Here is a 23,955-nt window from a genome sequence, read left to right on the forward strand (position 1 = left end):
TCCTTGAGTCCACCACACTGGGAAAATGTTAGTTAGGGACTGCATGCCCGAACAGTCTCCTTAAAGATCTTTAATACATATAGAGTATACCTTCCGTTTAATATTCCCGAATAAGTAGGGATGATAAATTAGCCTGAGGTATAGTGATAAAGTGATTGCTTATTTCAAACAATTTATCTAGCAACATATGAAATTCCAAAACTATATGAAGAAGCTCAAAACAAAAACAGACTGTGATATATTCATCCTGCGACTCGAAACGATGTAATAAAGCCATATAATATGAATTTACTTATCCAATAGGGTTGGATATCCACGCGGAACGTTGTCCTACCGAGTTGGCGGAGTTACACGCGCATTTAGACAAGTGCTTCCGTCGGGTTCAACAACACGTACATCAGCGATATGGACGAAAGGTAACATTTTATTTTCTTATACCATTGTACCAACAGTGACTGAGCGTTTGAATATGTGAAAAGACTAATATTCTAAATGCGAACGTTTAGACATGGGTATATTACCCAAACACACCTAAACTACTTTAAGAATTTTGATGAAGTTAACACCTGACCAGTACCGAGAGTTTATTAACGGGATTGACACCTAGGATACTTTTCACCCCTGGGAAACTATTTACCCTTACAAATTCGCGATCAGAAACTTGTCTTATAACTTGCTAATTTAAAGTGAAATTGTGGCAGTTTGATGTTTTTTGCTAGAACTAAATCAATATAAGGGTTATTTTATTTACAGAACTGTGACTTGGAAGTCGACTCGCCTGAAGTACAGCTACGCATGCCGTTCCGGGACAGTTTATCACATGAGTCGGAAAGCGTAGCGGACAATAGGATATCGGACATTTCTGCTGGCACTGAGTTAGTAAATGTTTTTATACCTAGTAATAATCAATTGCTGAGAGTTTCAGTCTTGCTAATAATGACCCTTCAAACTTTCTATAGAATACTTCTTGATCGAAATATCATAGATTTTACTGTCGTTTAAAAATACTTAACACCTTTGAGTATCATATTATTTCTTGAGTATCATTTTATTGTTCTCTTTCATAGTTTTATATACGTTTGACGTGAGTTTAACTTTTCATGGCTTCTTTTTCCAGTATATCATCAAAACCAGGCAGATTCTTCAGCTTTAACAGTGTGAGCGCGATCAATCCATTATCTATAAGGTATGTGTAATCATTCATAAAATCTGTTTATTTTCTTAATAATATATCATTTGAACTGGTTCCTTTTTTTAGTTCATTTCATTTCTACTTTCATACTTGTGTTTCCCACAGGAATAGTAGCAGTAGCGTCGTCAACCGGTTTGCAACGCTACAAAACTCACCCGGTAGAAGAAATAAAAGACAATTAAGAAAGGTACATTATTATATTTACATATTCACACTTAAAAAAAAACTATTGTATATCCTATATAGACTTTGAGTAACATCTTGTATAAATTAATTTTGAACCTATTTTTATTTTAACATGCTTTATAACATTTTTTTCTATAGATATCTATACCATAATTACTTTATCTTTTAACTTTAATGTCTATATTTATAGATCTATAACATTTTAGTTATCAATTTATTTTACACAATAATGTATTATACTATATTCTTTTTTGTAAACTATTTTAACGCCCTGCTTTGCTATTTCTAGATTATTTTATATATTTACTTTATCCATACTTAAAAGTTCTCTAGAAATGGTGAAACACATCTCTATAAAACTAACAAAAACATTTCCTTCTTCAAAACAATAATAATTTAACCTTGACTTCAAGCTAATATTCTCACAGAGCGAAGTGGGTAGTCAGCCAAGCGGTAGTCAATGGTACACAACACATTCGACCCCAAACGGGTCAACGACCAACACGCCGATCAGTTCACCGACCAATAGTAGTTCTGTTGAGGTCAATGACCCACCCTCGGCGTTGACGATAAGGGAACTGCGTCAAGAGGTGAGCAAAGCAGTATATAATAAGGTCAGTTATAGTATCATGGTATTATACTCGTCAGTGTTAACATGTGTGAATAAGTATGTTTCTAACAAATATTTTCAGATGTTTGTTACTAATTTTGGTTATTTTAGCTGTGTTTTCTGGCCGGACTAATCCTGCCATTATGATTTACTAATTATGTTGTCAGTAAGACTATGATTCATAGCAAAGCCATATTCATAGCATTCATATCCTGTAAAGATATTAGGTTGTTCGAAAAGTAATTTAATTTTTTGTGGAAATGAAATACAGTTTCGAGCTTCGAGGACAATTCCAGGCGTTTCAAGTGTTTATAAACTGTTGAATTTTATCAATTTATCAGTGTATGATCACTTGAAATGACTTTCCGAAAAACCTTATAGTTGGCCAGGAAGATAAATCAATAAATAAAATAAAAAAAAACAATTTTTCTTAGTTTCGGCCAGATTACACTAGTCGTTCCCAACGGTGAATAAAAGACTACCTATTGAATTCGCATTGCGTTTAAGAGCTTTCAACTGTATTGTCATTAAAATCGCAATGGTATAAAACTGATACTCAACCATTTTTTTCGAGCCCGCTTACCTATTCGTTCTTTCCGTGTACCGTTCCTCACACCATGAGTGTCTGGCTTGCTGGCGGCAAAAATCATCACATCGCTGGATGAATGAATCCAAAACAATAATCACTCAATTTGCTTTTAGCCTACTGATCCGATATAGTATTGATTCTTTAATGTGTTGGAACACAAACCAATGTTTGGTTCCAAATTATCTTTGTTGCTTATTTTGTGTCATCACTTTTATACGCTAAGCTCAGCTGATAGAATTGCCTTACAAAATAAAGCCGTTTTAATACGTTTCTAACTTCAATTGATCATATTTTGCCGCTTTTTTCGTTGCCTTTTCGCTACATTAAAAGATAAGACAGAAATGAATCATTTAGGATGTATAAAAATGTTCATTTTTAAATGGGATCTAATTATGTATATGATTTTCCAAATCGCATAGATGAACAACTCACGTCAGTTCATATTTAAGGTGAGTACACATTAGAACATTTACTTGTAATGTAACATTCCCGCGGATGCACGACGCTGTGTTCGAAAATCATCATGGCGACTGAGTATCCACTAAAGTTCCTACGAATGTTTCGGAAAAAGACAAGATATGCTTGTAACATTATGTTTTGCATTCAGTTTTAAAAAGCGTTACACCTCACCTTTATATGCTTGATGAAATGTGAATAAAATCTATCACACAGCGCGAGGAAGCTCCCAATCGCGCTTGTGTTAAAACAATACCGCGTGTTTGAAACAAAAATTAGCTTCTACATGCCGAAAATACGCTCGGTGTGTTAATAGATTGTGACAAAATATCGATATTAACACGATGTTCTGTTGCAAGTATATGCTCTGATATGTGCTCACCTTAATTTTAATTTTGTTATGTCCCTTTTCTAACCATTGTTGACCAAAAGCTTTACCATCAGCTCATACAAGTCATTCAGGAAAGGACGACGGTGTTTTCTTTCAACGAGGCATTTATTAAATCAACTTGCCTATTGTTATACCACTAATATGAGAGTTGCTACGTACATATTCGGGCCTGCATTAGTTCGGTAGTGTGGCACGAAATAATAACTTCACTTGTACGGAATATTTCGGTTTGTGCCGATCGGATCAACACGTCATGTACAAGCGGCAAACGCCGATTGGTAAAAGTACCGACTTTTACCGATCGGCTATTAGTAAGTAAGTAAGACGCGTAGTAGTGATTGTGACTTGGCAACTACCGAGTTGCCAAGAAGGGTGATAACCGGCAGCCGAACGGTTTATGATTCCCAGACATTAATTCAATAAAAACCGAATATAATAATATGTGATTTTTACCGACCGGCCATGCCGAATAATGCCGGCCCGATTATGTGAGCAAGCCATCAATATTTTAATCGAAAATGTTACTATGTCAGAGTATAATAATGTCAATATTATGTGTTAGCTGGTCTCCGAGCGTCCGTTGAGGAGTGATGCGGAGCGCGAACGTCGCTTGTCGCAACGAACGAGCTTGCTGAATAACTCGGCCCCGCCTTCTAATAGAGATTCTATAGGTATGTAGTATGACAATTGTAAGCTTTAGGTACTTTTGTACTAGATTAAATTAAAAGTTTGAGTTGATACTTTGATTGCACGTATCATCATATGTATTATATTAAAAGCCTGTCATATTAGTATTACAAAAATGTAAAGGATTCGATACGACTCTGTGCAACATAATGCTTTGATATTAAGTAGTCCGACTGCAGAATCATTTGTAAAGACCCATAATAAAATAAAAAAAAAAACAAATACACCCCTAACTGAGACATGATCGATCATATTTCACGTTTAGGTACTATCTTTTCTTCACGAGCTATATTTTAAGAAAGCAGTTAATACAAATAATTTGTATTTCAATTAGTCTTCATAAAACAAAATTTACATCACACCAACAAAATATTACTATCACCTTTTTCTTTACCGTATATAAACTTCCCCACCAGGTACAACAGACTCCAACCAAGAAGAAGAAGAACCACCACCACTGCCAAAAAAATACGCCCACCGGAGTATGGAGTTAGACGGTGATACAAACAACAACGGTGAGGCCACACAACCTTTACCACCAAGGCATAATTACGACACGGTCTTCGCACCGCGCGGCTCATTCCTTTACAATTCAATGGTGCAAAGAAAGAATAACAATGAAAAAGCACCCACACCACCACCTAAGAAAAGAAACCCTTTGAGAAATTAGTTCTTTTTGTTGTTGAACGTATTTTCGTTGAAAATATGGTTTTTGTATTAGTATTTTATCAATATTAAGCTATAAGTATGTTACAGTTCGAGATCATTAATGTTATAACGCGATGCTTTACTGCTTAGAAGTTATTTTATACTATGAAAAGATATGCTTTTTTAAGACACGATTTTTGTCTCGATATTCCATTTGGTAGGCTTTTCATAACGTGTGTGGACACACACATCAAATTATGGCGCCGAATAAAATTCTAGTTCACAAAATTGAGTATAAAAGTGACTTTAGTCTTATAATACCCACCTTTTTGTGCTGTTGGCATTTATGACCAATACAATTATTTCAAGGCAAAATAATACCTTCAAATTACGAGACAATTATAATATTATGTATAAATATCTTCTTATTTAAACATAACAATTTCAGTAAAATGTAGTTATTTCATGTCGTGGATGCCATTATTTTACTCCATTTACCCAAAATACCGTAGTACTTATAAAAAAGGTTACCAATTTTATAACAATATAATAAAAAATATTGTAAACTATTGTATAGCAATTTATTGTATCTTATCGCCGTTTCATTGTAGAGACAAAACAAATGTAAGCAATATTTAGAGAATTATGAATTAAAAGTTTGATTAAAGGCGTTTAATGTTTTTAACGAGTCCAGTGAATAAGAGATTAAATTCAAAATAGTAAAGTAACGGCCGGATTCAATAACCTACTGGCATTCGGAAGCCTACGATAAATCGGTTACTGAGCAGTAGCTGTTACTCCGAAACCGTTATAATGTCCAAATTGTATCAGAACTATCCTTATCTAAAAATATTATATTGGAACTAGACGTAAAAGCCACCAAGAATGATCAATATTGAATGCACCATTTAACTTTGTGTCTGAATGTAGTAGCAAACCGAAACCGCAGTAAGCGGAAACAAATACAAGATTTGTAGACCAGGAGTGCGAGTGAAAAAGACATAATAGCGACAATGTAGTCTCTTTTCGTCACCCTCTACATAATGACACGTTGCTTTATTTAGATACACAAAGTTAAATGGAGTGTCTTGTAGAAGTAATGGCTTTTATTATTCAGCCATCCCTGTTTTTAGTATATCGTAATAATAATATTATTGTCAATGATATTTTTTGTGATATTAAAATGTTCACTCGATGCCATTTGTCCAAAGTTTAGTAAAAAAATTCGTAAAAGTTTTACGATGTTACCTTTGAAGATGATTTTTTAACAATTTTGTATAAATACCCGCAATTTGATAGTTATAAGGGAATATAAATTTTAACTTTATTGCTTTTCGCATAAAGTTGTTTTTAGAATAACACTCGAAATTATGTGTAGTTTTCTGAATAACTGTGTTAAGTAGAACAAAGAAATTATGAGCGTTTAGACATTATTTTCAGTATTTTATTATTACGTAGTTTTAATTTATAAAATAATGTATTTTGAAAATGGCAAAAATAATCTTTTTCAAATTTGGTTATAATTTTGCGAATATGTTTGTTTAAAAGTTTTAAGAGGTTTTATTTTAAAGCCGAAGGTTTTAGTAACAAACTTATAACCACAAAACGATATTTAAATATTATGTTATTTACTAAAGGAACAAAGATTCCCACTTCTACCACATTTGCGGCCATATAGTAACCAAATATACAAAATTTTGTTATTTTTGTGTATATAAATAAATAAATTACTATTGTATATTATTAGATACATAAGTTGATCTAATTTGACAATTTTAATAGTAAGTAATCATAATTTTAATGTACAGTCATGCGCAAAGTTTACATCGAAATCAAGTAAACTATCGCGACTGTACAAGCGTTAGGTTCAATTCACACCGAAACGGTAAAGACCGGCGCGCCGCGAGCACTCTCATTTTTAGATTTTCTTTATAAGCCTTTAAACGCTATTGAATAGATAAACTAACTTTAAATGTACCTCAGAAACCTAAGAGACTAAAATTGATAAAATGCTTACGGATCTATACGGACGACCGTTTAACCGCATTAATCTTTCTACTCCGTGCTACAGAACATCGCGCGGGGGCACGCGCTTGCCCAGTGACTCGAAACACTGTACAAGTAACACTGCGTAATAATCCGATCCTCACTAATACCAAGTAGTTTTGATTTTATAAGCATTCAAAGTTTCGAAAAATATCGAGTCCTGCTAACTGTTGTATAATGACGTCACACCGTCACCGACAGCTAGCGTCGTGCAGTAACTTGTTTTACTTATAAATCGGAAACTAATTGACGTATTGAAGTAAATCTTTCACAGCCGACAGCTGGTCTCTGCCGTTCCAATGTGAATTTAGCCTTATTATTTAATTAAAATAAACAGATCAAAGTAGCGTAAGTAAAATGTTTATTTATATATTTTGTAGCATTTTGATCATAGCTTTTAATTATTATAAGATTTTGTTGATTATTTTTTCTCTATCGTGTAACGCGAGACGAATGTTGTTGAAATAGTTACTCTCTAGTTCAAAAACATGTTATAATAAGTTATATCGTGTTATGTAACAGTGCAGAGAGTAATATAACAAAACAAATGTTATTCCCACAATATTTAATTCATATATGTCATCTTTCATGAAATTCATTACTCATATTGTTATTTTAAAAAATCACTACCGTTTTTACTGACTTATAAGATTCAGATAACTTATCCTTTAGATAAATCAACAGATATTTTGAACAATATCACTGTTATTTATTTAAAGGTGGTAAATAGATTTTTTCTTAAAACAAGTCTTCCATATTTTTTTGTAAAAGTTTTATTTTTTCCTTTTCGTCTTAGCGGCCATAAAACACCAAATATATACAAATTGTTGTGTTATTATTTTGTATATTGTATCATATATTATTATTAGTTTAGCTTTACATGTTATTGTGTACTCATGTCGGCGCAATAATGATAATTATTACCAACAAATAAATAGATATTTTATAGATGTGTTTGTTTTATTGCTGTTTTTATTATTTCTAAAGAAATGACTCATATTTTTATTTACATGCTAGCTTTTATTCGCGGTTTCGTCCGTGTGCGAAAAAAAAATCAAGGAAAACTATCTATAATTGTGGTTTTGCTTGACCTATTCCTTATGAGTTTGGCTATACGATCGAACCAATCTTGGCACACGACGTGGGAAAAAGCGATTCAGGGTGAGACTGGCAATAATATAAATCTAACCCATCAATGTTCCACTGCTGGGCAGCCTCCCGAAAGCAGGCAGGGGTTAGGTCTTGAGTCCACCACGCTGACCATGTACGGATTGGGGACTTATGAAGAATAAATTGACAGGTTCCAAGTCATATCTCAACGAATGCTAGATCATACGATAGAATAGATAAACTATACCTACTTAGTAGTCAATACCTAGACTAGGTTTAATTAGGTACATAGTCCGAGCAAGAATAATAATTAAGTTTTATGTCAATTTTATAGATCTGCAGTATCAATTTCCTTATTTATTTTAGCGCCATAGTTTTATGATTTTCTACACGTGATACTAACAAAATTATTTATGCCTAATTTGTTAAGTACTAAACAATATTGTTGCACCGTAGTTGTATTGTATTTAAAAACGTGTTATTGAATAACGTATACATAAAAACTGTGTATATACTTATATAGTTGTAGTCCGACAACAAGGCAGATAGTCCTGGCATGCGCGATTTATCAAAACTTTCATGACCAGTTTTGTGTAAAATAATGTTCCTCCTAGCCGACAAATGGATATGACGACCAATTTCATTGCACCGGTGCAGCATAATACACAGATACACTCAGCTACATAAGCCTAACAGTAACTGGTCACGTATGTGAAAGAGTAACAAATAAGGTACTATACCTCCATTTATACTTACAAACTTTCGTAATTAAGTATAATATTAGTAGGAATATTTAAATTACGCGGAGTATACAATTGGAGGTACCGCAACCTGGCCACTTTATGGTGACTGTTGAAGGAACACCGTCAGGTTTATAGTCGGTATGCCCAAAAGCCGGATCGCCTAGCCGGCGGGAGAGCCCGATAGACCCCCGCTTCCTCCCTGGAGCGGTTATATGCAGTAATGCATTTTCCTAACGAAAAAAAGGATTATTTAAATTATGAGGTTAAAATTTCGACCTCTATTTCCAAATCAAAACCCTTTTTTATTACACCAAATAAAACGAAACAAATAAACCTCTTCACGTTGCATAAACGTGATATAGATATAAAAAAATATTTGTAACTAATTGTTTTTTAACTCGGGCCTTCACCCACTTTGATAAGGCAGACAAACAGTCAAGTTTTCCAGCATTGTCAAAAACATGATGCTGTACACAAACTAGATTACTAGAACATTTATCTCTACAAATAATGTTCTATCTTTAGAAGTAGGTAATTATTTATGTTGTTAGTTTAAACTGGCTTTTTCTGGTAGGTACGATGTTAATTGCTGCCTCAGTCGGTCAGTTTTGTAAGCTGATTGTCGGAATTCCGCAAAGGTGTGAACTAATATAATGGGAATGTGCTCGATTTTTTTAAAAGGCAACTCTCGCATTAAGAATTGCTCTTGTGTCGCGGGGAATTTACAAACATACAAACAACGGACACAAAACACAACCAGACCCGAAGTAATTATTTGTGGATCACACAACAAATTGCTCCGTGTGGGAATCGAACCCACGACCTCCCGACGCAACGGTAATGGCGTGGCGACCTAAACCACTGCGCCACTCTATTCTAAACTGAATTGGGCATCAAGAAAAATTACATTAATTACTGTCCGATTGCTGATTGTTCAGCATTCTCAGCGATCTACCCCGGAATGAAGATAAGGCCTTGCTTTCCCTTCGCTGACCAAGTGCGTGAGCGAATATAAGCAATATACATCCCTTTATTGGTTATTTCGAACACCCTCTTTGTAGGTAGAAGTAGGCGTATTTCAGCTGCACAAACCGTTTCTACGCTAAGCCGAAGCGTAACACTGTTACGTACACACACACGTACTTATGTACATATACGAACGTTATTATTATTATAAACTTACGATGCAAAAAATACGCCGTGACTAAATGCTTGCGTTCTTATGTTAAAGGCATATAATTTTAAATACCTACGTCAATAGTAAATCCATTCATATAAAGCAAGAGGTAATCATTTCATCGACATTCAAACTACACGTGGCGTGGATTTGAATTCGGCCTGAACAAGGTATTTCTGAATTTTCCTATACTAAATACATGGGTACGTACCTAGAAAAATAACAGTCGCTTATGTAATGTTATGTTACGAAAATATGAACGTTACAAAATAGGTAAATAATGAGGTACTTAATTTTTACAGATTCTTGCTAATACTCACTATAAATAACTCTGTCTGTTTGTTTGTTTGTTTGTCTGTCTCCTCATCATGCCTAAACGAGTGAACCTTAGTAAGGACCTTACGTAGTTTTTATATTTTTTATATACCTACTTACCTATGCGGTTTCGTTCAGGCTAAAGTAGTTGAAAGCAAGAGCTAGATTGTTATAATTTTATTTAGGTACCAGCGTAAAAAAACTGCGAATATTGTTTTACGTCTTTTCTAAACACACTATTATACATAATAATGGATTGCGTAACAGCTAACAATACGTTTACAAAAGGCTAATGATAAATCAATATTATTTTTACAACACATACCTAGTAATTTTGTTTATATCCGAAGGTTGGTTATTATCCTAAATATAGCTTTCTATTTGGAATTTAACAGTAAAAGTTGGGTATTTAACGATCCTTAACAACCTCGTCTATTTTTGTCAACAGTGGTAGATTCTATAAAAGACGTAATCATTATAATACACTCACATTTCAAGCTGTAAGCCTAGTTTGTAATGGATACCCCATAAAATTATATAATAATTATAGCCTATTTGGCTAATAATATAATCGAAAAGGTACCCTGGACCCAATGACTCACGATCACTGCAATACGTCTGATACACATCATTATACGCCTTGAAAACTTCGTCACGGACGCAGCCATTTATCGTTGACGCGAATCAAATCTTAACATGACGTATCAACCCACATTACACACTCGTTAAATCATAATAATATTATTCACCAAATAAAGTAAGGCTTGCTGTACACATAATCGGCACAAACGTTAAAATCGAATTACCTACGCTATTATACACTATAGGTTTTCGAACTTTTATGGACTACCTTTACAACGTTTAAGAAAATTCACTCTTTATAATAGTTGTTCCAATTTGCTTTTTTGTTTTTTTTATCATTTATCTACTAATTCGAAACGCTTCGCCAGGAAACCTTCAGCGCCCACAAGGGGGCAGTACCTATCGCCAATGTTGGGAACCTATACCTATCGTAGGCTTGTTCTAAATTACAGACCGTTCAGCTATCGACTATATTCCCTTGAAGCAACTATCGACTTATGAAAATGAGCTTCTAATCTAATGGGGCACAAACGAGCAAGTGCTTCAAGTGAACCGATTATGTATGTAGCCGTCCTAACATTATATAAATAGGAAGCGTCAGTATGTTCCAGAATATATAAAATTATAATACATTATTATATATGTTTGTTTGTATGCAAAAAAAAAACTCTTCCGCGACAATATTTCCAGAATTTTCCACTGAAAATCGTAACTTTGATAAACAAACGTCTAAGCTGAATAAGGAAGTAGAAAATATATTTTAATCTTATTATAACGCGTGTATTTCTCATAAACAGACTAAAATCATGCCACTGAATCGTGAACATTGTTTTGTTACCGATAAATAAAAAAATCTGTATCGTTATTTACGCTTACGCAATTGGAAAATTTGAAGCATTATTAATTCTTTGTTTTACAATTTCCAGAATCAGGGGGAATCTGGAAATTGTTTTTATATCGCAAGGAGTTTTACTAAGTTACCTCAAAATATTTATCGCGTGTAAATAGTGACGTAGCTGTAACATATATGCTGTACAACGGACAACGCCGATCCAAAATGTATTTCATGTAAAAACCGATTTAGTGGACTTTAATACACGGACCAGTGGGAAAACCTCGACAATATTACCTACTAGGAACTATATTATTATCCAAATTTACCTATCAATAAAAAAGTTCTTGCGGCTAAATCACTTTTAATTACCAAACCTATAAATAAATATTACAGTACGTTTCTTATTTGAACTTTGGTTTAGAGTCCAAACGAGTAATCACCGCGGTTTCGCCACAATTAATATACCTGAGTATATTTAATTGATTTATTAATATGGTAAAAAGACGTTGTGGTAATATTGACAAGTCATGCTCTAATTACACGTAATTAATTACTAAAAATATTTGTTGAATTTATATTTTTTACGTTGGCATGATTAATTAATAACTTACTCGCAGACATAACAGTTCCGACGGTTTTTGTGAATTTTTAATTGGTTTGTTGCACCAATACTTTGAAATAAGGAAAACTAACTGTTAAGTTTTCAAAAATTAAGACGGGCAAATTGTATCAAATGCCGACGTTTCGGCTTAAATAAGTATATATTATTATATACATAATATGTATCGACCTTTGCCGTAGATAATCATTTAAGACCAGTTCAAGTTACAATGAGAATAAAAATGTAATAAAATTTTACGAACAACTAAACTATTAATGTAATTAAATCAACGTTACTCTGTTAGGCCTAGTCAAGGGATTTACCCATTTACCTAAAAACCATAATAAATTTAGTGAATGAACGAAGCTTTTAATCTAAGTGTTAATTACTTCAAAGTAGGCGCTTGATAAAAATAGCATTATTAACATATTATTAATATTATCTTTAAACTGTTATATTGTTAATACATATATAATAACTTATGTAATAAAGATAAAGGTATAAATTGAGGAAAAATCCAGACAATTAGCAACCGCAGTTGATAAACTAAGTGACATTTGATGGGCAAAACATGATTTATCTGGAATATGTACAGAAATGAGTTTCCAATGATCTTTGCTATCGTCTATTATTAGAATATTTCCTTATTTTTTGTTATTGCATAAAATATTTGGTCTGAGGCGTAGTGGTTATGAAGATCGTTATTTCCGTCTGAGCAAAAAATTATATTGTATTAACTTTGACTCGTGTCATCTCATTGCCTCATCACATTTACTACCAACAAATAAGGTGTTTTTATAACTTGTCAAAGTTTTGAACGTTTTTAAATATAGTTTTCCTATCATTGAGCCACTATTATTGGCTGCCAGCAGTCAATATCTACGTCATATTTCAAGACATTATTCGGTAATTCGAAACTTTCACATAATAAAATAGTGCAATTTACCTACCAAAACTTTCATATTGAAAGAGATGACGGTAAAAACAAAGCTTGTTTTTCATGTAAGCCTATAAAAAATATTTAGAAATAAAATTACCTAGCTGTGTTTTTTGATAATGACGTTAATCATATTACCCATTAGTTTAAAATAAAATATATAAAACAGTTAGCATATCAAACCCGCCCGTGACAGTCACCAATCAAATTAAACAAATCAAATTAGATATTAATAGCCAAATTAGCTTGAAGGAAGATAATAGATTATGTCACGTGCGTTATGACAATATTTACAAACATGTTGGAGTTTATTAATAGTATAGTCTTAATATATGTGTGGACTAGTAAAGAAAATCCAGGCTTCAGATTGTTGTTTTAAACTTTCTACTTTAATGATGTCTTTTGTTTCTCTTCTTTTATTTTCTCCCTCATCCACATTTCCCACATGTTTCCCTACACTCATATATTGAGTGTTGTAAAATTTGCTTCTACGGTAGCCGCTAGAGATCCTGTAGCGCAATTTTCTAAAGACGGTACTGTCGTGAAATGTGCTGCCAAAATGCCTACGGACCCTGCTAGAGGCGCTGATCAGAGTTTTGTGTAAAATTTCTCGATAGCTAGCCGGTTGTTCGGTATTCGATAGTGTTTAAGAATAACGCTACAGTATCTTTACCACTCTCTTTCTCTGTCTTTAACAAAATCCCCAAACCGAAATCAAAACCAACCAACTATCTACTAACGGTCAAGTAACTTTACATGAAGAATTGATTGGCGCTGCTTGAGTATTATAGAAAAAAAATTACGCTACCGATATAAAGAAATAGTAAACAAAAATAGCAACAATTATAAAAGTAAAGATATCAAGCACATGAGTGAACGCGTGGCCATTGCAAATCAATTAATGATCACACACGTGACTTCGTACTAATGTCTAACAATGTCTGTCTTATCGTACCCTCGTACTAACACTGACTTCACGGTACGACTAATTTGATGGTAATCCAATGTGAACGAACAGAGAGACTAATCTTTACCAAGAATTAGAATTTATAGGAACTGAAACGCGTTCATTTTGTATAATACCAATCGTATCGATGATTTTGCAATTGAAAATTGGATGTTTCTACTGAAAATTGGAGTCATGTAAGAGAACTATAATCTTCAAAAGTTGCATGTTGGTAAAAAAACGATAAAAATATGATACCTTCGGTTGTTTTGACATGATAATATGAGCCTGAACGCAATGTCAAAGGTTATTTTAGGAGTTTTGATTAACAACTCTTAAAGTAAAAAGTAAAGGAGTAAAGCTTTAATGACATAATATTATTATGTTTATTTCTGTGAATATATGTAGATAACAAAATCATGTAATTTGACTTCCTTCATATCTTAACTAGGTTAAAACCACTGCAGTTTTATCACAGTAACCCAAACAAAAAGTGGACCGTAAATAAATATTTATATTTCCGTTTTCAGTCTTCCGCAATGGAAAAGTTTTGAAAAATTCAGACTAATACGGTTTACTTTAGAAAAGTGGTAAAACTAGTTTACCAATGATCCAATTTAGTTTGTTGATTTTGTCTGCGATACTCAAACAAGATAAGTCTGGGAAATTAAGAACATTAGACTTGGCACCCTTTATCAATGAGTTGACACATTCTTAATTTGGTTGAGGTATCCCAAGATACATAGGTTGTCAGAGTGTTAAATATTTTTTGTTTGCAGTGACATTTTAATCATGAAGTATTGAATTCACATTTTATATTAAACTAAAACAAAATTAAAAATGGTATCCGTTCTACAAAAAAGAGAGAGTAGGCCTTTGCCCAGCAGTGGGACACTCAACCAGACCGAGAAAAAAAGCCCTTCAATGATATAACCCTTACCATAAAATACCTTTACGTTCCAGAAACGCCTTACCTAGCTAACTACAGCGACTAAACATTAATTCTAAAAGTAGTACATATTTATCTCGTACGTGGCAAGGCTGAATGGGTCATCTATACTCATAGCTCCTTATCTAAAACCTATGAAACTCTCATTTTCTCAGAACACACCGTCTGTCATCACTGCATTGCGTTGTATCACGTGGAAGCCCGGAAGATTACATGTTTACTTGTTTATTAAATACATACAATATTTGTACAGAGAAAGTCTGTGATGTTTGGGTTACATTTTCTTTAAAAGGGTTCCGTTTTACTCCGCCTATTAAGTAGACCACAAACTTATCCATTATTGATATATGTACTTCAGTAATAAATAAGTATGTATGTACATACATGCATAAAATGACGGCTTTTTCATATAGATGTAGGCAGAGGCCATAGAACAAAACAAACACAACATAAACTTCCCTTATTAATTTCATTTTGGTATTACAAACATCTTGAATGAGAGAGATTAGGTTAAATGCTCCTATTCGCTCTCTATCGTTTCACAGACGCCAGCATAACTAAAGGGTATTACTGGTATTACCATACTAATCGATTTTCGATCAATGATATGGAATAATTAATCATTTACGATCGATATTTTAATATATCACTGGGACAATTAATCATCACTCACTCGCCATCACAGGTTGTTTCAATCGAGAAGTGAAAACACCTTCGACTTCGTAAGGATATAGAAATATTGAAATTGATTTTGTTCTTCCATTTTGCCTATGACATAGCCAGTCGTTTAAACTACTACAACTATATCATATAAAACTAACATGTCCTTCATGACATCGGCAAATGTTTATGAAACGTTTACAAATAAAGCTGCAGACGACTTTATCAGTTTTGTCTGAATACTGTGACTAACACGCGACTGAATTAACTTGTTTGTTTTAGTTTAGAACATACATATTTGTATTTAACTATGATCCTGACTGACTGACATTGTTTTTCTAACTGCTTGAAAGATTTGTCGGTATTAAGTTATTTCTAGGGCTATGACTAGATAGCACAAATTCCCGCATTTTTTCATTTTCCAGGTAACTAATTCAGTTTAAGGGGCTCATAGATAGTTGTGATACATGTAGATAAACTGTTGCTGCTGTAGTTGAAAAAAAGTCGTTTAATTAAAAAAAATCCTGTCAGGGCTACCTGGCCATCCTTGATTATACAACGGCTTTCTTAGAGTATGTCCAGCTAACTGGTAGGTGATGTAAAACCTTTGAATTCCGGGAAATCTTTTGATTTTCTGCCCACCTAGTAACTAATAGTCTGCAGATTTTAGCAAGATTTTTAATTAACCAATTGTCAGTGCGAATGAAACCTTAGTTACAAAATCTTTTCGGCTCAATATTAATCACTTGTTTTGATACGTTCTGCACGTTTGCATTTTTAAATCCTTCCTTGACGTAATTTTCTTCACACTGTTTGTAGAGTATGAGTGAATATTATGTGTAGGATCAAAATAAGATCAATAGAAAATGAATAATACAATAAGTTACTTTGGCACGCGGTGACGCCTGCGTTTTATTTCTGAAAAATGATATTTTTTTGGGTAGGTAATAAACAAAGTGAGAACTATGATTAATTAAATTCTAAAATAATTGTTTGAATTTTTCGAATAATTTTAAAACATTTCCTGAACTAAACACTTCTGTTTACATGATTTTGTTTTATATATCTATAATATATTTCTTAAATAATACAATTTTATAAAAAAATGAAATAATACCAAAAAATAACACTTAAAAAAATAAAAAAAGTGAGTATGATATGAAAGTGCCAAATAATACGTAGACGCTAAACTTCCTTTTTATTTTGTCCAACATCCGTTAAGTGCGTATAATGCACTTGCAGTGACTAATTTGCGAGGGGAGAGATTCCCAGACGGAGTATTGAATACATATGACTAAGAGATGAATATTATCCTGGACCGAGAGTTTTTAAAAACCCATTACGTCAAATATTTTCTCCGGTATGAGCGAGGGGTTAGGAATTGTGCCCACCACGCTGGTCAAAAGCGGCTTGGGACCTTTACATTCCTTCAATAACTGCTTTACAGTACTTTCAGACGTGCAAGGTTTCACATTATCTCCTTTAAAATAGTTGTTACTTATTCAAACGATTACAAGTGACAACTATTATGTACCACCTGCATCATGTATCTCAGTTGACAACTAGTGTACTTCAAATTGATGGTCACTATTCAGTACATTGCTGCTTTGACGTAACGTGTTAATCACTTTAATTTAAGGGAGAAAATAATGTACAGCATAGTGTTTTTCAAAAAGCCGTCAACTAAGACTAAGATAATTCCTCAGGTAATTACTACATTAATCTTAAACACATTTTAGTATTAAGGCTTTGAAACAGTAGTACTTAATATAATGTGTGATAATAGTCCGTAAATGTTCAGACATTCTTAAAAAGCGAAAAGAATTCATAAACCATCTTACGACACACCTATCCATTAAAATAATCTTAAAATAAACCTAAATTAATAATTGTCTTGAAGTAGCTTAAAATAAAAACTAAGAAAATATTTTTTTTTCTGTAATTAGTTTTCCAAAATCTGTAATTGTTCTAATTCACAAAACAATTTTCTGTCAATTGCATATTTATGTAGATGTGTGTATTGTAATAGTTCGTATTCAAGGTCTTGACTTTCAATGAATTATATCACTTTAAAAATACATAATACATATATTATGTAACATACAGAATATCACGCCCGTTATACTCGAAGGTGTTGGCTGAGGTGTTTGAAATACACCTGTGTTTCGTCATTAAAAACCATTTAAACCATTTATTCTTGTTACACATAAAGAAACATCACAAATACAGAACTTAATAACTAGTCAGTACATTTATGTGCAACAAAGGGCTACAGCTCAGTATACGCTGTATATATATTCAGTATTAACAACGTTAGTCCCACGTAATAAGGGCCAAGCCTATAATTTGCCATACACCGACCACGTTACCAAACTCCAGACTACTATTAAGAATAGTCTAATATGAATAAGGAATGGATTCAATAGCGCAGTCAACAGCGCCTCTAGTGGGTGCCATAGAAACAATTTATTGGGTGCCTTTAAAACGTTAACCTCTCGATACTCAATTATAATAGTACTGACCACAGAAGACCGCAATTTTACATTGTTCATTATGAGTGTAAAATTACTTCAGACTCAATATCAATTGGTAGAGTTCTAATTGAAAAAATAATCAGCGCCTATAGCGAGTTTTAAATGAACTATTATTTTCGATTAAATGCCAATGGCTCAATACGAAGACGACAGCTAAATTCGTGGTACTTGTGCTAAAAAGAAGACGTATCTATCATCATTTTTAGTTGAAGAAGACAAAATATAATATGGAGTAAGTAAATATAATTTATTGATGTTGGTTTTCCGTCATCTGTCTTCAGTGTTCATATTTTTCGTCTTGGAAACTTGTAATTTTCTTAGTAAATATTCTATTTTTTTATATTTAGACTAGAAAGGTTTATTAAGACTGTTTGAGATCATTCAGTGTACTAATAAAATTAATATTTTTTTATCTAATGCTATCCCACTCCTGGGCCAAAGTTGCTTCTAAAAATCAGAGACGGGTTATGTCATTTGGACTAGGTGCGGGTTATCAATTAAAGTTGAAATATTTTTTAAATCAACCCAAATTTGGTTAGTGTATCTAGAATATGAATTACATAATATAAGTTACATTAACAATATGGTTGTCAAACTGTGGGTGTATTTCATACACATATCAATATATCAGACATTATAGTAAAAAATCAAAGAGTTTTACAAACATAATATGTCTTTGCAAATTTTCTCAATAGCTCATACTTCATTCATAATAATTAACAACAAAGTTTTTTCACATAAATCGGTAATTATATTTAACCCTCACTATGCAATTGTATAATGACAGTTCGTTCATTGACCGTAATTACATTAATGATTGCTCACTTTATAATTATTTGCGATTGTTCGGTATTAATTATTGTAAAGATTTTTATGAATGAATTATTTGATTTCACGCGTTTTGTTTACCCGCTAACTTTTTTGTATTAAATATTGAGCAATCACAAAAAATATTTTGAGTAAAGTTGTTCAGCTGTTTCAATTAAAATCAGATATTATTTTGTTATTACTCAAAACGAATATACTTAAATAAATTAATTGACTCCATTTTTTTCTCTTCCTTATCCTATGTTTACAACAAACTTTTATGTAAAAAAAATGCTGTAATAATCATGTTTTAACTTTAATTAATAAATAATAGGGCCCCAACGCCCTTTGACGATTAAATTGAATTTCATAATATTTTCACTTCCCATAATATTTCATTTTATTTAATTAAGGAAAACAGTAGTATATTATATATTAACAATAGATACTAAAAAACATAACGAGATCTAAAAAACATACTACTCATGACGTTATCGATAGATTACATTAAAAGCTTCCTTGAGGATCAGACAGAATTTATTGGACATATACCTGTAAATTTTGTTTGCAAGGAGATTCTACATAACAATAAGAAAAGGAAATTGTATATTAACTTATATTATTATCCTACTAATACTAATTTTTGTGAGAATGTATGTACATATGTATGTATGTATGAATGGATGTTTGTTACTCTTTCGTGCAAATACTACTGAACCAATTACGATGAAATTTGGTATATAGGTAGCTGAAGACCCAGAATAACACATAGGCTACTTTTTATCCCAGAGTTCAGGAAGGGATCGGGATTTACAGGGAAGATTTTTCGCGCGGACGAAGTCGCGGGCGGCCTCTAGTAGTAAATAAATAATAATTAAAATTTACTGCTGTCAAATTACCTTGAGGACATTTTTTCTAAATGCGTGCCTATTCAAAAATAATATATGTCTATTTAGCCACACCGCTTATTGTAATCATCAACCATACGATGCACGGAGACGTCCAGCTTAAATACCACTAAACGGTCATCCATCTATGGAATGACCGCGCCAAGAGTTGCTTAACCCACAGATCGTTTACCAAACAGTGAGCGCAACTGGTTATATACTTTAATGAGCTCTATATACTTTTTGTAATCGGGATTCCAAATGTTTAATGCCTGGTTTCTGAGGCACATTTAGCGGTAGTTTATCTATTCAATAGCGTCTTTTTTGTATGGGTTTAAACGCTATCGAATACATAAACTACCGCTATTACCTCAGTAAGTGTAAGTCCTTTAACATTCTCGCGGTCTCTAATCTTAGAGCCGTGAACTCTACGCATGGAACGCACGCATCAGCAAGAAACACACTTAACTACTTTTTTACCCTTAATTCTCATCACATGAGACGTTTACGGCCGTTTAAAAGATGTTTACATCGCAAACATATAGTACATATATACGATATAAGTAATATCATGTACAGTCGGTAGTTGAATCATTCGCACGCCGTCGGCCGCCGGGGACGGTAGTGCGTATGCTCATAGTGAACGATTGAAGTGGCGATCGGCCAATAATTTTATTTTATTGTTATTTTTGGATCTGTCGTACTGTGAGTATTGATTTGTTTTTGTTGTGATTGAGAAAGTTTCCGGTATATTTTGTTGGGAATATTCTAGTTACGGAATCGAGATTCGGTGGTTTTATGTTTTGGGTTGTACTTATCGTAGGGGTTGAAAAATATAGTGTAATTATTTTACCTATAATTTAAAAATAAAGTGCACATTATTCTTTTTTGATTAAGTATTTTATAACTATAATTATCGAATTTAAATTATACCTGTGAAATGCCCAAAAAATAATGAAACCTTTTTTATGTGACTTACGATCTATCTCACTCAATAATAGATAGATTTTATTTTATAAAAACCACTACCATACATTTATCAACAAATTACCAAGTTTTTATTAAATAATTACCGGTGTCTTAAAAATTAGAAAAAAGTCCTCTGTAAAAACAATCACAAAAAATAACACATTACACGCAGTCAACTGAAACACTACACATTTTTTTATATGCATTAAACAATAAACACCAATATTCAAATAAAAATACGCAATTTCCTTAAACATAAGTCGGATGTATTTTACAGCATGCCTTCATTTCGTGAAACAGTGATCCCTGAACTTGAGTGTTGGCATGTTGCCTGAAAACCTCAAGGTGTGTCTGCATTGATCCAATAAAGTTTATATTTGTTTACAAACGAAAGTAGATGGAAAAGGACAATGCTTTCTCGAAGATATGTGTAATTTGTTTAATCGCATGCCTGAAAATTGTTCGAAAATTTATGTTATTTTTTTTAAGTCAAGGACTGAACCCTGGCTCATTTTAGACCAACCCTTGACCATGGGACAGTTATAAATTAAATTTTAATTACTTTCTCTTAATAAGAAAATCGCGTATGAATTTGGATGTAGAGTCTGTTTATTTGAAACAATGCATCGCGTAACGTGCTTTTTGTGAGTTGATTAAATGCGCTTTTTTCGTAGTTTATGTGTTTGATGTGTAAAATAAAACAATACCATAATTTACAATTGCATTCATACCATGTCTTGCTTGCGTTAGATGTACGTAAAGACAATATTTGTAACGATTGTGTTTTGTTTTCTTGATAGGAATTCAAAAAAATTTAAACGATCTAGGCATACGCATAAAATTATCGTTTAAGTAATAAAAAATATTTGTTAGAATAATTAAAATAGATTTTAATTAATTTAAAAGTATGTTAGCACATAATTATAATGTGTATTTAATTTGTTTTAGGAAATAGCGTGAATAATAGCTATTAAAAAATTACTTCTGAGTAAAATATTAATGAATATTATAATTTACTTGATTAAAAACAAAATATATAAAATTAATAATATTTTTTATTATTCATTATTCTTTGCTTGGCATTTTACCTGAAAAAGGTTAGTACCTATCCAAAAAATGTTGTTTTAAAGGTGAAATGCGTGTTCGCGTTAATTCCCATATTCTTGAAACGCGAGAGTTTAAAAGTTATGACTTTTATACAAGTAAATTATATAAAATTATCAAGCTATAAATAAAATCAACATAACACTACTGTTAGATACACAGAGTATGTCTTACGTCTTGTCCAGGTGTTAAATACAGTGTCAATTAGTAAATGACACATCTCATTATGAATGTGTACATTAATCGATAGTTTGAATGTTTTAAACGCTTCGTAATAAATACATTTATGATGCAAGTTGATTGAAAATTATATCTATGAATGAAATAGCGAGACTGCTTCTGTTGTCTGGGCAGTAGGGTATTCTGACGGAGGCTCGATTTCTGGGTTGGGCAAAGTTGTTATGGTCTTTTTAATTTATATTAGATCATTTTCAATAGTAGCTCGAAGTTTGTTCATGTGTGCGGCATATTACATGCGACTAACATTGTAAATGGCCAATTGCGGGTGTACTTTATACACTCCGGGGGGACTATCATGTAACTCAGTTGACAACTATTTGAAAGCCTCTATGCTGTACATTGATTTCGCCCTCAGATTGTAGTGATGAAAATGTTACGTTAAAGCAGCAATATACTGAATAGTGACCATCAATTTGACGTAGTTACACTAGTTATCAACATTTCAGACTATCAGACACATTCTGGTTTATCAGGTGTAATGTAAATGTATTGTAAGAAGCTAGTATTAACATAATAATCATATAATGTAGAAAGTACACTCCACCGCAATATAACAGCAATGCAAATTCCATTCTCTGCGTACTACTTGTTCTTAAAATGTCAATAAATATAAATATAATTTTAACCCTGAAAATAATGTCCCACTGCAGGACAAGAGTCTCCCCCCCCCCCTTTTATAATCTATACTAATATCATAAAGCTGAAGAGTTTGTTTGTATGATTGTTTGTTTGTTTGAACGCGCTAATCTCAGGAACTACGGGTCCGATTTGAAAAATTATTTCAGTGTTAGATAGTCCATTTATCGAGGAAGGCTTTAGGCTATATAACTTCACGCTACGGCCATTAGGAACAGAGTAGCAACGAAAAATGTTACAAAAACGGGGAAAATTCTCTCTTACTAGCTGACCCGCGCAACTTCGCTTGCGTCACATAAGAGAGAATGGGTCAAAATTTTCCCCGTATCCGTAACATTTTTCACTGGTACTCTGTTCCTATTGGTAGTAGCGTGATGATATATAGCCTATAACCTTCCTCGATAAATGGACTATCTAACACTGAAAGAATTTTTCAAATTGGACCAGTAGTTCCTGAGATTAGCGCGTTCAAACAAACAAACAAACAAACAAACAAACAAACAAACTCTTCAGCTTTATAATATTAGTATAGATGTGACGCAAGCGAAGTTGCGCGGGTCAGCTAGTGTATTATATTAATATTACTACTGAATTTTCTAAAGTTCTCTATTATTCCTTATCATAACTGATTAGTATTTATTTCCCTTGTTACTCATTTCTTCGTGGCCAATGCTTTACTACGGTGTTTAACTGTGAAATTACAATAAGCGTAGAAAATTATATTTTTCTCTGAATTTGCTATAAATTGTATTAGTCATAATGTTACGAACTTACATATCAATTGCGTATAATATTTTATAAGAGTTATGTAAAAATAATACTCCATTTTGTTTTGGAGGTAAGCCGCGTAGGTATACATTTTGTGACGAGAGGACTCAAACAAGCTAAACACTGAAACGATTATGTATTTATGTATTACGCAAGAATTTGTTCGATGTGGGAATCTAACCGACCTTATTCAAATCAAATCAAATAATTTATTTAATAAATGCTCTGAACGCGTAGCAAGGTTTCTTAAAAATAAACAAAATAAATGACGGATTATTATTTTTTATTCGCGTTTAATGAATGATTAATGATTTCATTCATAAAAATGTAACTCTTTATATTCGCCTCTC

The 23,955-nt window shown here is 32.7% G+C and overlaps 2 protein-coding genes across 7 annotated transcripts in view; both read left to right on the forward strand.

The window, feature by feature from the left end:
• mbc (dedicator of cytokinesis protein myoblast city) overlaps positions 1–7,753 on the forward strand; it is a 44,534-nt gene extending 36,781 nt beyond the window's left edge. For 2 of the 6 annotated variants that reach the window (XM_076130279.1, XM_076130284.1), the window contains 8 exons: positions 304–416; positions 754–875; positions 1,118–1,186; positions 1,298–1,379; positions 1,792–1,992; positions 2,997–3,026; positions 3,987–4,095; positions 4,528–7,753. In XM_076130279.1, coding sequence (XP_075986394.1) covers positions 304–416; positions 754–875; positions 1,118–1,186; positions 1,298–1,379; positions 1,792–1,992; positions 2,997–3,026; positions 3,987–4,095; positions 4,528–4,781 — 980 coding nt within the window. In that variant the 3' untranslated portion in view covers positions 4,782–7,753. The remainder of the gene's footprint in view (positions 1–303; positions 417–753; positions 876–1,117; positions 1,187–1,297; positions 1,380–1,791; positions 1,993–2,996; positions 3,027–3,986; positions 4,096–4,527) is intronic. The other 4 variants (XM_076130281.1, XM_076130285.1, XM_076130282.1 and 1 more) reach the window with 3 other exon arrangements.
• Positions 7,754–20,463: 12,710 nt separating this feature from the next.
• Positions 20,464–23,955, forward strand: part of LOC142983634 (sodium-coupled monocarboxylate transporter 1) — a 39,816-nt gene continuing 36,324 nt past the window's right edge. Inside the window, exon 1 of the mRNA XM_076130615.1 lies at positions 20,464–20,593. The gene's annotated coding sequence lies outside the window, so the exon portion shown is untranslated. The remainder of the gene's footprint in view (positions 20,594–23,955) is intronic.

This window comes from Anticarsia gemmatalis, chromosome 24, assembly GCF_050436995.1.
Source record: "Anticarsia gemmatalis isolate Benzon Research Colony breed Stoneville strain chromosome 24, ilAntGemm2 primary, whole genome shotgun sequence".
Lineage (NCBI taxonomy): Eukaryota > Metazoa > Arthropoda > Insecta > Lepidoptera > Erebidae > Anticarsia > Anticarsia gemmatalis.